This window comes from Pteropus alecto, unplaced genomic scaffold (genome assembly GCF_000325575.1).
Source record: "Pteropus alecto unplaced genomic scaffold, ASM32557v1 scaffold20, whole genome shotgun sequence".
NCBI lineage: Eukaryota > Metazoa > Chordata > Mammalia > Chiroptera > Pteropodidae > Pteropus > Pteropus alecto.
The window spans coordinates 3,458,625-3,477,349 of NW_006436298.1; the positions used below are offsets into that span (position 1 = coordinate 3,458,625).

The 18,725-nt window shown below is 35.7% G+C and overlaps 1 protein-coding gene and 1 pseudogene across 2 annotated transcripts in view; both read left to right on the plus strand.

The window, feature by feature from the left end:
- RGS7BP (regulator of G protein signaling 7 binding protein) overlaps positions 1 to 18,725 on the plus strand; it is a 93,711-nt gene that overhangs the window by 44,667 nt on the left and 30,319 nt on the right. The window contains exon 3 of one of the 2 annotated variants that reach the window (XM_006913072.1): positions 13,768 to 13,898. In XM_006913072.1, the coding sequence (XP_006913134.1) occupies positions 13,768 to 13,898 (131 nt within the window). Of the gene's footprint in view, positions 1 to 13,767; positions 13,899 to 18,725 lie in introns of those variants that run through there. The other variant, XM_006913073.1, reaches the window with a different exon arrangement.
- LOC112480999 lies at positions 17,861 to 17,979 on the plus strand (annotated as a pseudogene).

Below are 18,725 nucleotides of genomic sequence, written 5' to 3' on the forward strand. Positions count from 1 at the left end.
ATAAAATAAAATAAAATAAAATAAAATAAAATAAAATAAAATAAAATAAATAATAAAATAAAATAAAATACTAAAAAAAATAGTGCCTGGGATTTATAGCAAAGACGTTAGCTGAAAATGGACAAAGAATATGGACACATGACTGAAATAAGCAAACATGATGGAAAATATTCAACTCTATTAATAGCTGAAAAATCATCTGGTAAAACAATAAGTAGAATTTTACACATCTTAAATTAGCAAAATGTAAAAAAAAAAAAAATGGTTACATCCAATCCTGGCAAGTCTGTGGTAAAACTGGCATACTTATACATTGTCAGAGGTGTAGACATTTACATTTGCATAATTAAAATTAAAAATTCAGTTCCTTGGTCACATTAGCCTATTTCAAGTGCTCAAAAGCTACCCGCAGCTTGTAGCTACCATACTGCTCAGCACAGAAGACTGTTTCCATCACTGCAGGAAGTTCTGTTGACCAGTGCTACTCTAGAGGACAGACATAAAAGAATTTATAAGGAGTTGAATATGCACAACTTCCATTGTACTTGATGCTGCAAAGCATTCTCCAATGGTTGTATCAATTGACCCTCCCATTGGCACGTTGCTCCAGCTCCTTTTAAACAGTTGGTATTTTCCAGACTTTTATTTTTCTCTTCTAATGGGTATGAAAAGATATATCTCACTCACTGATTAAATTTGCATTTCCCTGATTACTGACGAGGTTGGAGTATTTTTTCATGTATTTATTGGCCTTTCATAATTCCTTTTCTGTGAGTTTCCTGTTTGTTTTTCCCAAATTACCATGTTTAAATTATTTAAAATGGGAAAATGTTTATGATAGAGTGGTAAGTTAAGGAGAAGAAGAAGGAGAAGGAGGAGAAGGAGGGGGAGGGGAGTGGGAGAGCAGAAGGAGGGGAGTGGAGGAGGGGGTAGACAATGATAAAATTGGCCTACAATGATTTTAATTGAGTAAAAGTAAATATCCAGATGATCAAAGTTTGGAAAATCTGTCACAAAAGTTAACTTAGATGCATCGAGATGTGAGATTTAGGGGTAATTTACTTTTCATCTAAAACTGACTTTAATGGTCATAATACTATTTCCTCATTTTCAAAGAGCAAACAAATATACTATTGCTTGATGTTTGAGAAAATTACCCTAAGACTTCCTACTCTTCTTATTCTTTGTTTTCTAAGTATTCCTCTTGGCTCCATGTAGACTGAGTGATTATTTTTCTTTATCCCTGCTATTATTTTTATTTGACATTATTCCTTTCTGGTAGAACACTGTGTGCTTGACCTAAAAAAAAAATTCCGTGTGTGTGTGTGTGTGTGTGTGTGTGTGTGTGTGTGTGTAAAAGCAAAGACAGAGTGGTGAGAGAAGAAAAACATTTCAGGATTTGTAGCTCAGGATTTAGACATGTTTAAATTGCAGTAGAAACTGCATTTCACAATTCATTGATGGAAATGATTTTGTATGTATATCTTTTGGAGACATTACACATTCATGTTTGGAAATGTAACTTAAGCACACACTAGTCTAAGCAGGCGACTTGGAAAATAAATGACACTGTTTAAAATATAGAACTGCACAGTTTAAAACGAAAACAAGACAGAAATGTAGTGTTAAAATTAAATAGAAATTAATTCCTGTCCACTTAAATCCTTGGGAAAGAACAGGCTGTATTCTGCATTTCACTGCAATATTAGCAGCCAACAGGCATAACCTTCCACTTGTGAAATGTTGTTAAGTTCCCAGACATACCAAAGCAGATTTGTCCTCCATCGGTCCTTTCCCTCTGTCTTACTGTCAGCCAGGCTTCTTTCTATTATTTTTTTCATTTCCTGCCTGGATCAACTTTTCCAATTTCCCTGTTAGACTCTGCTGAATGAATGACTTCCACCCCTAGTACAAGCACTCTGCAGCAAGCAGGTCCAGAGAGCACAACCAGGATCTTTAGCAAAGACAGACAGGAGCTGTTTTAATAGTTTTTTTTCCGCTGAGACCGCAGGGCCCAATGATGCTGCAGCCTCGCGTCTTTCAAGCAGTTTTTTTCAGCTGTAGGCATCCGGGTATCTGCTATGGATCTCTGGAATTTTAGTAGTGTGAGCTGTAACTTGCCTTTGTCTTGCATTCTCTGCCTTTCCTGCTTGTTTCCCAGCAAGCGCCCCTGTATGTGATTTGTTTGGAGCAGAAGGCAGAGAGCCTCCGAGTTTATCATTCTTGCCCTTGCCCAGAACAGTGCCACTTTCCAGCCATCTCACCATTTGGGGCTGTGTGTTAACATGTACTAATTTGTAAAGTAAGTGTTGCTGTATTTCCTTTGATTTGCAATAAGATGTCAGTTCATATTAAGAGTGTTGCAATATGAGTTCAAGGACAGGAAATGAAAGAAGGCCAAAACAAAGCAAAACTTTTAAAACAAGATGTTTTTAAAATTAAGATGAAATCTTGCCCAGTAAAACCTGGAGCGCAAACCAAATAGGATTTACAACTTGAATGCACACCCTCTAGGAAGCCTCTCAGAAGAATCTGCCAAGCAATGCTTGGCTTCTCGGGGGTGCCTGTCATGCGGGATGCTATATCACTGTGGTCTTGGAGCCTCCCAGGGTCTCTTCCATCTGCTAAGTTTGAACTAAGGTACGAGTTTGGATCTACTTGCTAAGATTCCCCTAATGTGTATCTTGAATGTCATCTGAAAACATTTTTCTCTCCATGTGCATGGAATGTACTTGGATGTTTACTGAAGCTACTTTTTTGCTTAACAGAATTAGCTCTGTGATTGTGTGATGATTGGAGGTACTTTGTAGGGTCATCTACTTTAAATGTCAACCCTACCACTGGCATGCTGACATTATTGCTTCTTTTCTTTGAATGCTAGATGCCTTCCCTAAGGAGTATGGCTGTAATAGGCTAACCCACTGCTTCTCAAAGTGTGGTTTCTGGATCACCTGGGAACTTATTAGAAATCAAGTGATCAAGCCCCAGCCCAGACCCAGTGAATTGGAAACTCTAGGGACAGACCCCAGCATTCTGTGGTTTAACATGCCTTTCAAGTGATTCTAATGCACATTAAAGTTTAAGAACCTCCAATGAAAGCCTTTGAGCTTCGAAGTGATGTGCAAGTTGATCTAAAAGAAAATATTATAACTTTATATCTTATAGTCTCCTTTTCTAATTTCTATTTTTGTACATTTTTAATATACTCAATATGTTAGTGTCATTGTATAAGAAAAATACATCAACAAATGTCATATATTAGTGGTGCATGTTTAATTTTTTTATTGATAGGAATGAATGATATACAAAGTTTCAAGCCTATTTGTCTAAGGATAACATTTAAGAACTCTTATGCTCTAAATCCAATGGAGCCATTCGCCATATTTGCATTAATATATTTATCTCACTGCTCACTTCAAATATGCTTTGCAAATGATGTATAGTGTTTGTTCAGGCAACTCTCACATTCCCGGTAAAGTGGTAAACGGAGGCCTCGGCACTGCATCCTGGATGTTTTTGCTTCTTCTAGGGCAAAAGACAGAATAATAATGGCCATAAAGGCACCAATGGCACCTTCCCTCTTCCCCCTTAGTACATTCATTTTTGTGCACGAAGGAAAAAAGACGGAAAGCTAAAAGAAGATTCTATGCCCAATCCTTGCCATGCTCCTTCTCATTCTCATTTCTCTGATGGGGGGATTCCTGGGGAGTTAGGTGGCAATTTCCTCCACTCTCCCACATATACCAGCTTGTACTAGGCTTGTGCGCCTTCTGTATTATATACTTATGCTCCCTTTGTGTTAATCATTTCTCCGAGATAAGCAGAAAATATCATTGCACACTTATTATAAATGGAAAAACAGAGAAACTAAGAGTAAGGCTGACTTGTAAACCATAATAATTTAGGGCCTCAACAAAGAAAAAGTAGAAAAAAATTATTATTTCATTCCTAGCACAGTATTTTGCATAAAGTATGCTCTCAATAACTGCATGGGATGAATGAAAGAACATATAAATATACTGCAGCTCCTGAGCACTCAGTTCTGGTAATATTATGCAGCAATTAAAAACATAAATATAGGTTTAAGTCTTATCATTCTGCTTACATTTCTGTGACTTTGAGCAAGTTCCATATCCTCTCTTAAGCCTCATTTCCTTCCATCTGTAAATTAAGGATGAGGACAGTAACTACTTCATAGACTCATTGTGAGAATTAAATGAGATGTAAGTGCTTAGCGTGTTATCTGGCACATAGCAAATTCCCAGTAAACATTAGATATACTGCATTTTTGCTACTGCTGAATTGAATGCCAAAAAATAATAAAGCATGTTTTTACCCCTTTGTCAGTAACTTTATTAACCTTTTTTGTCTTCCTAGCTAAGGGCTAGTCTCTTACATAATTTATGCTGTTTCGAAAATCAAAAGTAATGCCCTTGTTGAAGAGACTTGACCTAAACATTCGCTAATCATTATCTCCTCCTGCCCATATGTCTGTCTGCCTGCAAGAGCTATTTCTGTTCTTGAGCTAACTATTGGCAGAGATGCAGAGTCTTTTCATTTTGTTTCACCTAATGGTACATTATACCTCATTATTAAGAAAGAAAGAAAAATTATATGTAGATCTCCACGATGGAGCCATTTACTTGAAAATTTGATGGCAGTAAAATAATACCGCTTCAAGGAAAGAATAAGAGACTGCAAGTTTTCTATCAACGTTGAGAAAAATTAATTTGTCTTAGAGGAGTCTTTACAATGTTATCATCAAATAAAAACAAACATAGGATAACAATGGGAATTTCCATGAACTCTTAAAAAAAAGACACCAGAAAAAGTAACGCTTTCCTTCTTTTCTCTTCCAAATTGTGATAGCAGGAAATCAATAAATATTGTTTGAACTAATAATTAAATAGGAAGAAAGCCTATGACAAAGGTGTAAGGATAGATGCATTGTGCAGAATTGCCTCCCTGACACACTTTCCCCATTCATTTGTGCTTGTTATGATCTATAATTCTCATATATTATTTCACTTAAATCTTTTCATTCATACCATGAAGTAAGTATTACTATTCAATATTTGAGGCACTGAGAGGTTAAGAAATTTGCCCAAGGCCACACGTTATGAAATCAAGATATAGTAAACCTAGAACTCTTTAACTCCAGACCACTGATGCTTCATTCTAGAGGCTGGAAGGTGGCCTCTATGTTAATATTGTTTCCTTCTTTAAGAAAACATGAACTTCTGCAGGAAAGGGGACCCTCCTCCTTCTGCAGTCAGATTCCTGTTGCTTCCCTTCACTGTATTGACCACTCTGAAATCACCAGCCTTGCCCCTTTGAGAACAGCGTATGTATCGCATGGACTCACATGCATGGTTAGTCAGTTTGATTCACTTCAGTAAACATGGATTGACAGCCTTGGATGAGCCAGAAACTATGCTAAGTGCTTGGGAAACAAAAATAATGTATAAAACTTCCTGCTCTTGGGAGTATTAATCTGGAAGGAAATATATCAAAACTTAACAATGGATTCTTCTGGTATTAGTATAAGTAATCCTTTCCCCTTTTTATTCATCTGCATAAAATGTCTGTTAATATGTTTTACTTAAAGAAAAAAAAAAAGAGGACTGCAGGAAAAGAAACTCCTAAGAAATCCATCTCTAATGGTGACATGGAGCAGTTGATGGCAGAACCAGCACTGTAACCCTAGCCTTCCAACTTCTCACTTTACATAGGCACTAAATTTTAAAGCCACTTTGGGGAATCGTTCAGTTGAGAACCTACTATGTGCCAGACAATCCGTTAAGTGTTGCAGGTTATAGAGATAAATAAGATAAACCTTCTGGCCTTGAGAAACATAGTCCAGTGAAAAAACTCATGGTAGAATATAATATTTTTCATGTATATAGATACTGGTTTGTTCTATATGCATAAAGCTTTTGCCTTTTTGCAGAAAATAGCTCTTACATCTGTCTAGAAATGCATATTTCCATATTGACATGAAGAGTCATCTTTTGGGTTTTGTAAAAAATACAAATTATCATTGCATGGCAATAGAAAGACAGAAAAACACTACAGAATCCTATTAGATATAATATTTAAAGAACCTCTAGTGTTGGGTAGGAGTCTGAAGCTGAAAAAGTAAACTGAAAAATGCTAAAAAAAAGTTCTGACTTTTTTCTAAATCCCTCTTATAAACTAAAGAATGAACCAGAAAAACTAAACTGGCAGCACTGAAGCTCTGGCACATAGTGAAAGTTCTATGTATTTACTGTTGCTATTAATATGACAAAGAGATGCCATTTTTCTACCCTACTCCTAAACCCTCCCCAAAATACTGTTATGAGTCTTAAAAATAGAATTTCAGGCCTGTATGGGCTGCATTTTGGACTCTCATGGTCTTTTGTCACCCTTTGGATCACTGCTCTAGATAAACAGCCTCTCACATGTAAGAGGAGGCTATTGGCATTGTCAACCATAATGTATTTGACAATTAGTCATTCTACAACTATACAACTGATATGTCATAATTAACTCTTAAAGTATTGATGAACATTTGTGCTATTAGAGTTAAATGAGATGGAATTTTTTTTTTAATCAAAAACTCTCTTTAGGGTTAATTGAATGTGTTTGATTTGGTCAGCCCAGGTTGTTTTAAAATTGTCATTGTTTTGGCAATATTGATGAAGCCTATAGCTTTAGCTAAAGAGACAAACAGCATCACCTAACTTAATGACATAATTAATAATGAAGGGCTAAATACCATTTAGATAAACCAACAGTTCAATACAGTGAGCCCTAAAATCCCAGTGGACAAACGCAGGAATGAACTATATGCTGCAATTAATGACCCGGACTTTGACTATAGCAAAAATAAATGAGTTGAATTCTTTCCTGTGTAACACATGATAATTGAAAGATAATTGGCCTTTAAAGATCATGGGTATCAGGTACAAATAGTAGCAACAGAGGTTGAAAATCTTGATTTTAAATGCAAAAATAATTTTCCAGATTAAAATGTGGAAACAGATATATGCTTCTGTAATATAAATATATACCTACATATATATTTAAACATAGATTGATCCTAGCTATAGTCAGTGGGAAAGGGCTGCATTCTAGCCATGTAACCCATCGTGCTGACTGTTATCTCAGTGGATACTCAAGAACCCAAGACTCAGACTCCATCGGCTGCAGGCCTCTCTCTGCTAGCTGTGAGAATCACAACCTCTGGTAGACCAGGACCTAATGAGCTGTTTGCAAATCCCATGACTCCTAACAGAAGACCATAAAGAGAAAAACACTGAGAGAATCAGAGAGAAAAGTGGAAAGGCCAAAAGACTCTCAAGCCAGAAAGGATAGAAAGATGAAATAAGAGGCCAAGTCAGAGTAAGAAAGATTAATTTATTTTGGAAATTGAAGAAATAGTGCCTTGTAGGTAAATGTTAGTTATTTCCTAATTGATACGTACGAGATTCAAGTATCAAGAAAAAGAAGTCATGATATGCAGCCCATTAACTCTTCCAACATCGAATGCCCTTAGAAATTCCCAGAAAAGTCTCAGAATCACCACAAAAGTCATCACTGATTCCCCGCTTTCCTCACTAATGTCTTAAGCAGTAACTTTTAGATAAATTAAAGATGATTTACATTCAGTTGTAATATTTTTAATCTTATTTCATTGTAAATATCATCATGTTAGGAAACAAATGGCTATTGATTTTTTTGTGTCTAAATCTGTTTAAATATCGCTTTTACTCTTTAAATGGAAAAAAAAAAATGAATAGAGTGCTTGGTAATGCTACCCATTATTTATCAATTCTCCCAACTGTGTCATGGGGATATGTCAAAGTCCTGCCAGAGGGCAAAACAAAAGTAATCGGGAGATGTGGGCCATTACATGGCCCTAAATCATAGAAGGTGCTGGCCCCTCTGAGCCCAGTTATTTTGCATAAAGCTACCTACGGAGTGACTAAAAGATAATTCAGTGGCACTTCAAGTTTCACTTCTCTATTAAAAGTTCTTTCCTTTCTGACTGAACCCGAATAGCTCCAGGGCAGAGTTTGATCCTGACTGATGTTCAGTGCTGAGGAAGTCAGGGAGCCATGTTCCCATGAAAGGACATGCTGTGAAATGAGGGGAATCACTGCAATTACTTCTTCAAAGTCTCCTGGGACAACCGAACTTGTTATGACTCTCTGCGAAGAAAATACAGGAGGTTTCCACCTAAAACACAAGTTTCATAAAAACTCACTAGAAGAAGATTATAAGAAAAATGGAGATAATAGGGAAACTCAACTATTATATCTATAGGTACCTTGAAAAATGTCTTGTTTCTGATTCTTCTGATAACTGGGCTTTTCTTTTTATTGCAGTGCTTATTTTGGTATAAAATAGTGTCATTTAGTAGGTACCTGGCATCTGTTCTGTGTTTATGAACTTGGATAGACCCTGTAATTACCTTTAAGAATTTGAAGACTAAAATAATAACTGGGTCACATACACACAGACAAACACACATATTTGTGCCCTCCCATCCTCTGTCTGTTGTTTATGTACATTCATGGGACTACCTTGAGATGTCTTCTTCAAGGAAACCATATGAAGGCTGGACTCTGAAACTGTTGCTGAATTTGGCACAGAATAAGAGTATATCCTTCTAAGTGGAATCATCTGAGAGGAAACCACTGGAAGTATTAGAAGATATATCCTGGAGATCAAACTCCCTGGGTAAATCATTTAATCCCTTTCCTCCCTAGCTATTTGCTCTAAAAAAGAAAGCAAACGCTATCATCCCCTTCCTTCATCCCATTTGGCTTCTTGAATCCTTCCTTGCCATTTGGCTTAATAGCCAACAACAGAACTGGTTGTGAAAAGATAAATTTGGATACATTTGTTGCAATAGGAGTTCTGGTTTCCATCTCTGCTAGCTGACAAACCCCAAGTGTTTATGTCATCACTAAAGTCTGTGAAATGCTGAGTGGTTGTCAATGGGGTCACACCTATTTTTCTCATCCTAATGGCATGTGTATTTAACTGAAGTCCATATTTGGGAGCTGTAAGCAGATAAAAAATGTTATAGAATAGCAGATAACTTTTAAAACTAAAGACTCGATGGCAAGCATAAGGCTAAGTAAACACAACTTTCATGTGTTAAGATGGATTGCAGCCAACCTCTAACAGTCCTTCACAGTTTTTACTTGTTTTCCCACACATGATCTCTTTTGATCCTTGCAACAACCTTGAGATACTTCAGTCACAAATAGCTGTTATTCCTACTTCAGAGCTGAGGAAACTGAGTCCCAGAGAAGTTACGATGGTTTTCCTAAAATCACAATTCTAAGCAGCAGTCTGTATAGAGCTAAGTTTTCTAACTCCAGACCCATTTTCTTTTTATTATGTGTTGCTGCTTTCAACTAAATATATAAGCCATTACGTTAGGGACAGACTTTCAAAACAACAAGCATTTTGCTGGTTTTTAAAAGCTATTAGCAACTGCACAGAACACCAAAGTCTAGAGCAGACAGACACAGGGCCAAGGTATTTGTAACTTAAATCCCCAGTGTGTTCACTCTTGAACTTGACCTTCCTAGTCATAAAGCTTCTCAGTCGTTTTGTTTAATTTATGCCATGTAATTATTTGGGGGAAATGTAAATCTTAGACATCAAATTCATATAATAACATTTTATTATACTTGCTTTACCACATATCTACCTCTATCCAACCAGCAACCCACATTATTTTTCTGAAGTTTCAGACATCAGTAAACTTTAACCCTAAACTGTTCAGCATGCATATCATTAACTAGAGTTCAATATTTGTTTATGGATCTCTTTTCTTTTTAGGTGAAATTTGCATATAAGCAAATGCACATATCTTAAATGTACCATTCTATAAGTTTTGCCAAATGTATACATCCATGTAAATCAAAACTCTATCTAGATACAGAGTATTACCCCCATTCCAGAAAGTGTCCTTTCCTCAGGCCCCCTCCCCGCCAATTCCCTCCCCACCACTGTTCTAATATTTGTCATTGTCGTCACTATTGATTAGTTTGATCTCTTTTAGAATTTCATATAGTATCATATAATATTTACTCTTTTGTATTACAGATTTTCTCACTCAAGATCATGGTTTTGAGGTTCATCTGTGTTGTTTTGTGTATCACGAGTTTACTGCTTTTAATTGTTCAGTATTATTCTATTGTAGGAATATTAATTTCTTTATACACTTCCTTTTGACAGACACCTAGCCTGTTTCCAATTTTGGTCTATTCTAAATAAATCTACTATAAACACTATTGTAGAGATATTTTTGTGAATATTTTCAGTTCTCTTCATTAAATACCTAGAAATGGAATTGCCAGGTCATAGGGTAGGTGTATGTGTTCTTTTATAAGAAACTTCCAGGATTACTTTCAAAGGTTTGCACCATTTTAACCCTTTGGTAAGAGTCTTTGTTGCTCCACATCATCATCATTTGCCATGGTCAGTCTTTTTAATTTTAGCCATTCTGGTGGGTGTTCATCATATTAGTTTTTGAATTATAAAAGCATTTCCATCATCAAGGGATGACTTGGGCAATATCCATATTCACGTACCCCTATTACTATATCAGTTCAGGTTTCTTAGGCCCTATGATTAAGACATTAAATCCTAATTCCCATTTCCAAGGAATTGATTGAAAGATTTATAATTTGGCAGTTCCTTTAAATATTTTTGCATTCGACTTGAGCTCTAAATCTCTGAACTATTGTCAAAGTTCATTTTATTGGTGTTTTCCTATTAATAATAAGGCTTTCAAAATGGTCAGTTTAGCTCTTGACTTACAAAAGATGGAAAAATAAATAATCACAACCTAGTCACTAATTTGTAAAATTTCTTTGACCAAATTGAGGGAGAATCACTTCAGGGGTGAGTCTCATAGACCTAAACTTTGATTAAAAAGTGTGGATCATTTTAGACTAAGCATAACTAATATATAATAAAGTTACCTCCAGGTTGAGTTGCTTTCAGACCTGGAAGAAGTCCATAGGTCTAATTTTATTTTAATGTAAAGGTTTCCTCAAGCTTTATAATTTATCCTTAGGAAGTTTTAAGCCTTTAAATTGCTGTTTTCTTGGCTTTTCCTCTATTCTCCATGCTCTGACTCTTGCTCATTTGTTATGAAAATAACCTGAATGTTCTTAATGCTTTTCAGTCCACTACTTATAAAATTATACATATTATAACCCTTTTGACAATTTGTCTCTTAATGAACTTTTAGTAATTAGTAGCTGTAATACAGCTTAGTGCTCTAAAGTGGAAGAAATAAAATGTATAAGTCTCCAAGCTAGTGTAACCTCGTCACGGCATCATGAAACACTGACATGAAAGATAACTTTTCCACTGTTCTTTAACTAGTTCCTTTCTTTCTCTATACTTTAATTTTCCAAGATATCAAGGGATAATCTATGAGTATACGTATGAATTATTTAAGCAGAAAATTTGTAATGCAACTTTAGCATCAATTAATATTTGTTTGGAAGATTGTATTTCTTGTGTTACCTATTTAGTTCTTCCCCATAACACTCAGAAAGGGCGGAATAGTTTCACAGTTTCTAGAATCTCCATCAATTACAGAGGCATTAGGGAGATGGCACCCAAAGAAGTGTTATGAATCAAGCATTTTAATCTGTTTTGACTTGCCTTTTTACAGAAGCTTGTAATACATTGCTTTATTTCTCTCTGTTTAGCTATAAAATAATAAACAAAATATACTGACTCTTAAGATATGTTAATATGGTAGTCATTTCTTTAAATTACATAAAATGTCATCTATATATGAGGTTTGCATATTTTGGGAACTAAGCCACTAGGCACATATTTTGTACTTCTGAAAATAAGACTACTCTATGGCTTGGAAGGATACTGCACTAGCTAACTGTTCCACTCATCAAATGTACAATACATACAACAGATTCATTATAGGGTTTTTAAAAAAATCTGCTCATGAGCCACCAGGGCAAATGTCATGCGTAGGTGAAAATAGGCAGCTGGGATTGGGATGATGAAGCAGTACAAAAAAGACCTGCCTGCCTTAGAATATTTTTCCCTCTAGCCTACCTTTGGAATAAGACACTATCTTCACATTTTTCTATCAAAAGCAATGTATTAGTAGGTAATATCTCAGGATGACTTTTTGTTACATGAACCGTTAATGTTCATTATTCCTTCAAAGTCTAGCAGAGCTATGAGGGGATGGGACACAGTCAGAGACATTTTAAAAGGCTGAGGTGATATGAAATAATGAGACGTTGTGTATGCATGGCAGAGGGGGTGTAGAGAAATTCCAGGTATCAGGAGGACAGCGCGAGGGTGGAAGGCACTTGTGGGAAGAAGCTCTGAAAGAAAATCTGGGACTATTGCCAAAGATTGCTCCCAATATTGGCCTAGGGCTGGACCTGAGAGGCACAAATGAGAAAATAATGTAGTCTTATTTTTCAAATAAAGCCGCATTTTGCACATAAGCTCTTTTGAGTCACTTTATTCTTTCTGACATAGGAAAGACATAGGATGACTGTGCAGACATCACTGGTACTGAAGCAAAGGATTTTGCATTTTCTTGTGTTATATAAGCCAGACAGACAAACTCTGGCTCATCTGCTAAATAAGTACTGAAAATGAAAGCTGTCATTATAAAATGCTGTGTAAATACAAAATCTTTTTACTGTGATTCTAGAACTTAAATAATTTGTATATCATTTTTTCCTGATAATTACCCCTGTCATTTTGCCACTGACCCACTTTACAAAGGAATCAAAACCAAACATTGCTTTATTTAATCAGACTTCATTGCATTTTAAATGAATGGGGATAAAAGTAAAGATAGGACAATTGACAAGGGTTCTCTTTTAGGCTCCTTCCATTTCTAATCTCTCTCTAAACTTTTGTTTAGTTTGCTTTATTCAGCACATGCTAATTTAGTTGCATATAAAGTAGTTTAATGGACAAGTAACTTCTCTCTTAATCAAAAAAGAAAAGTGATCACTCCATGTTTTATCATATTCATATTTATATTTATATACTTTATTGTAGTTAATAGAGAAAGGCTTAAGGACTTTAGAAAAATTTTTGAAACATAATTCAGTATTTATTTATCTTTAAATTGTTAAGCATAATTATTAGAATTTTATTATTTTTTCTTTTTTTATAAAAATTTAATTTTTTTCATTAAGAACATTTGGCCTCTCGTAAATTAACCATAGGAAACAACAATAAAGGAATATTCTTTAGATTGAGACAAAATTCCTTAATAAAAAAAAATCATATTTTGGCTCTCTAAACATATTTTGCTAGGGTCTTAATATTAAAGAGCCATCTTACAACTGGCAATTGAATAGCTCTTCATTCATTTCTCTAAAAAATAAAAGTTTTTAATCTCTTCTTGCAGGCAAGGAGATTTTTATGGTTTAAATATATTTTGGAATTTGTTCCAACAGTTAAACTGAAAATGTCTGATATTTTCAATTACTTAAAACATTTATGATTGTAAGCTCCCAGCAGAAATCTGCTGTTGAAGGGGGGAAAACAATTAAGAGTTGTTAGTCAGAAAGACACTTATGTAAGAACTACGACATTGGTCATTGGTTTGAAAGCAGGAAGTCCTATATTTTAGACTCAAAGCTTTACGAAGCTTTATTGAGCATTTTTCCTCACAGAGCTAAGGCAAATGGTCGATGAGTAAAATCCTGAGAATATTCACAGCTTTTCTCTTTCATTCTGTTACAGCCCGGAAGATGGTGAGATCCACCCAGAAATCTGTCGGCTTTATATCCAGCTACAGTGTTGCTTAGAAATGTACACAACAGAGATGCTAAAATCCATATGTCTCCTGGGGTCTCTTCAGTTTCATCGAAAAGGTATCTGTTTATATTTAATATATTGTCACAATCACTGAGGAATGTTAAACAAAAGCTCATCTTTTGCAAAGTACCTATATGTACTACATGTCTATCTACACACAATCAGAATTGATGTAAACATCCAGGAAATGTTTGATATAAATTAACAAAAGAAGTCAATGTCTGTACTAAGTGCATAAGAACATTGATCACCTTGAACAGAAATTATGGTAGAGAGAGTTCTCAATTTATTATCTTACCACTTATGAACATGACTTTGGTTAGAATAAGCATAGGCATCAAAAATATATAATGATCTTACGAGGCTAGTAAATGCTATCCAAGATTGCTGCTGTTTCTCTAAAATGAATTAGCTTGCAAGAAGACAAATTACATATTGTATTCCAAAGATCTAAAAATAGGGGAAACTCAACAAACAATAGGGAGGCATATTACTAATAGAAAAATCTCATTAACAGGCTTAAACTATAAAGGGAGTATATTGGCTGAGATGACTGAAGCCTCCAGCAGTGGCAATGGCTTCTGTGTGCTTTGATCAGACTACTGACTCCCATTCTCAGTGATGTTTGGTATCAGCTTTACACTTAGGCTGCCTTCCCCCACATTAGCAAACTGATTGTAATAGTTCCAGTCATCACATCTGCATACCACAGGATCCATAAATAGATATAACACCTTCCCGTTACAGACTAGCAAACATCCTGAACTTCATTCTGATTGGACAAGTTCAGATCATGGGTCTACATTTGAACCAATGACTGTAACCAAAGGGATGGAATTATGTGACTGGTTTAGACAATCAAGGTCCATTCCTGGAACTAGCAGAGGGTCAACCCATCCAACCAGTGGTTATTACATGGTGGGAGAGGGTGGAATGGAGTGGATGCTGGGAGGAAGCCAAAAGTTTCCACTACTAGAGAATTCAACCTATGTTTTCTTTAATTCACTGAACAATAATGGAACCTCCTGAATGCAAACATTTTGTGCTTGAGCTCAGGAGAATACTTGCCTATGATTTTAAATTCAGAGGTAGAAAAGTAAACTAATACTCAGGGAAAATCTTGTAGAAAGGGTGGGACTTGAGCCGGGTTGTGAAGATAGGGTTCCCGTAAAGAAAGAAAAAGAAAAAGAAAAATTTCTTCGGGTGAAGAAATAGAGATTTTAAATCAAATGAGCATGCAGTTTGGAGGGAAATAAATGATACTTATAAAAATCAAATCTTGTATACACACATACATATGCACACAGCAGGACTAAAAACAATATTATGCCATGCTGCTCCAAAGAGAAGAGAACGTTTTCTTGATATATGAATATTATTTATTTTTCTTTGCATTCTAAGGCTGAATTTTTAAGGTTTTTTTAAATCTTTATTTCTGTTATTAATACAAGTGAACATATTTGGAGAGATTAGCTCCTTGACACTCCTGAAGCCTGACCAGATAATTGGGTATCAGACATAATAACGACATCCTAATAGGTTGTCACGGCCCGGTGTCTTTACTTGTCCTCTCGTTCGCTTGCTCACTCGCACACACATTCACACATAAACACACAGAGTAGAATTTTCATACTTTTTAATCATGGTTGAATAGACTTTTTAATCATGGTTATGGATATTTTTGTCTCAGGTCTGCATTGACTACACCTGCAGTATTTCATGCCCGTGTTGCTACTAGAATCTCCCTTGTTGATGACATGTCCTTAATGCTCAGTGACCTCCACCCCAGCTCTGACTCCTCGGTTTGCCACCTGGTCTCCTTCTGCTGTCCACTCCTACTTTTTATCTTTTCACAACTGACTTTTGAAAAAAAAAACAAACTCTTCTCTGCTAGCTCTGTTTAAAAGTAAAAGGGCTTCTCTCATCCAGATTTCCTCATTATATTTGGTCTTGAGCAAACAAATAAAAAACACGTCACGTCTTAACTGATCAGCTCATTTGGTCTTCACAATCTCTGATCTACTTCCTTCCCTTCCTTTTCTTTTAAAAATAATAAACCTCTGCTCCCTGCTCTAGTGCCTAACCTATGTACAACTCTAAAAAGAATATGCTTGATAGCATCTTTGATTTCTCCTCCATGTAGAATTAAGTCTCCACTTGGAGTTCTAGTTTATTCTTCTGAAGTCATTATTCCTTAGAAAATATGCTTCAAAAATATCCAGGATGCTGGATAAACGTGCAGACTCCTGTTATTGTCCAGGACCCACTGAATCAGAATCTCTCAGGGCATTCCAGGTGATTCTGAAACACAATTAGAGCTGTTGCTCTACGCTTTGAAACAAAAGCAAAACCATTCCACTATATAAATAAAAATTAAAACTCTCAAGCTCTTCCCTTGTCATTCTCTATTCACCTAAGTAGATGTTTTTAATTTTGTTTTATGCTTTCTTCTTTATCCCCCAAGCTGATGAAAAGCAAATACAAAAGTGGTAGGTACTTCTGATGAGCTCATATAGCCTGTTTTTTTCGATAAACCTTTGACGTGATCACTGAAATAAGGCTGTGGTTCTTAAAGTGTAGTCTCTGAACTAGCATTGTCAGATCAGCATCACTTGTTAAAACTTCATATTCTTGGGTCCCAACCCAGACCTATTGAATCAGAAATGCCTTTAAATTTATTTTTTTGATGTTGAAAAAAAATTAAAAGAACATTTTATTGGGACACTTCCTTATCTGAATTTATTTATAACCTTCTGATCACCATCTGTAATCAGCAAACCATACCGATTTACTTAAAAAAAAATATGTACATACCATCTACTTCTAGAAAGTTTCTTGTGATTCTAGACTGCCCATCTAACAGGTAATTATCTTATAGATTGCTGTCTTTCTTTGGGTACCAGTAGTTAAAGTAATAAGGAGGTGACTTCCTTTTTAGTGAGAAATTCTCAAACCAGGAGTAAAGAAAATAATAATATTTAGGGTTAAAAAACTATATTGAAGACGGAAATAAGTCACTAGCAGTGAGCACCAAGGATAATATCATTAAACCAAAGAATATAAAGCACTAGAAAACAGATGCATGAAAACACTTGAAAATTTTCCTGGAAATTTCTAGAATGCCAAATAAAATATTAGCTCTTAGAAGAGAAATGGTTCCATTAAAGAAATCACTTTTAATTTGCCTAGACCTATATTTGTATCAAACTTCTTTTCTATTTCTTTATTCTCTCCATTAATTTTTTCATTACACCTAAGAGATTAACTCTACAGTTATTGTTTTGGACTTCTGGCTTTTTTGTACTGTTTGCTAATCTATAGTCCCACCACCGGGATAGCATAGACAATGTCAGCTGATGTCAAAAGCTTTTGTTCCTTCTTGTTTCGGTATCATTGGAAACTGTGGCATAACCTGTCTGTGTCCAGAAGCCTCTAGCTAACACACAATAAGTATATGAAATCCGCTGCTAATTATCCAGGAGGTCCTGTTTGGAAAGAATAGAAATATTTAGCTTCACTGATCATGGGCTGCCAGAAATGAGTCAAGAGAAAAATATGTCCACAGACCATAGCACAGAGTATTAACCTTTAAGAGAAGAGCTGGTGAATCAGAATCTCAGAGAGTGGGCTCTCGGGGATGAGCACTTAAATAATCTCTCTCAAGTGATTCTAACATGCAGTCAGGGTTGAGAAACACAGCTGAAGTAAGTAGAATGTCTAAGCTGACTGACAGAAGTCTCTTGAGATTGACTTACACCCTTGCTCTGATTCTAAGCCCACCAGGCTACCCTCTGATACTTGGCTTCCCATGTGACATGCTCAGAGGGAGAGAGAAAATGCACTATCTGCTGATGTGAGTGCTCTGGTCTGCTCTGCAAATTAAATTGGCTTTACAAATAACACTTTCTTTTTGCAAATTAATATATGGACTTCTGGTTTTAAAAAAGAGAGAGAGAGAAGAGTTGAGAAAATTAAGAAATGTAACATGTGTCTTGCCCTGGAAGTGTAGAGTTCTTACTCATAAAAGTAGACAGGACTGAATATGCCCGATCTCATTTGATCTCGGAAGCTAAGCAGGGTTGGGCCTGGTTAGTACTTGGATGGGAGACCACCTAGGAATACCAGGTGCTGTAGGCATTAAGAAAGGAAGGAAGGGAGGGAGGGAGGGAGAGAGGGAGGGAGGAAAGTCGAACAGTCCTCAGTCTTAGGGAACAGTGACTCCCATTCTAGCCTGTCATACCCGAAATGTCTTTCTGCTTAAAATCTCTATCTCTTTCTGGTATGTTTCTTTTAATGCTATGATAAAAACTGATATTTTGATAACTTTTAAGTTAGATAATTTCTTCTCCCTCTATGTGAGTATTACAGGTTGGCCATTCTCCTCTTTACTATTTCTTTTCCACCAAGGAAAGGAAAGGAATTGTAATGGAATCATTAAGTTTGGCTCTATATGAGAGTCTCTAGTCAATTTTTCTTTGAGATTAGATACTGAAAACAAGTCGTTTCACATTTATCTGTCCTTTTAATTTATTTTTATTTCAAATTACCTCCCTGACTGCCACCAGAAGTCCTGCAAGTATCATATCACATCTAGTTTTACTATTGTATTGAGTAGTCATGAGTTTATCCTTCCGAGAAAAAGGGCACATAAGGTCACTGTAGGAGCAAAGAAAATGGTTTCTTTCTGGGAAAAATAAGCCTCAAATCATTTAAAGCTTCTGCAGTGAGTATAAATTTAGTGACAAAGATTGTCCATTCCAATTAAGCAAATCATAATTATCCTTAGTCCTTCACAATATCTTTAGTGGATCTTCGCGTTTTTTCTATGTACAATGCTTCTGAATTTTTGCTGTCTCATAAATTTGGTATAATCCAGTACTTGA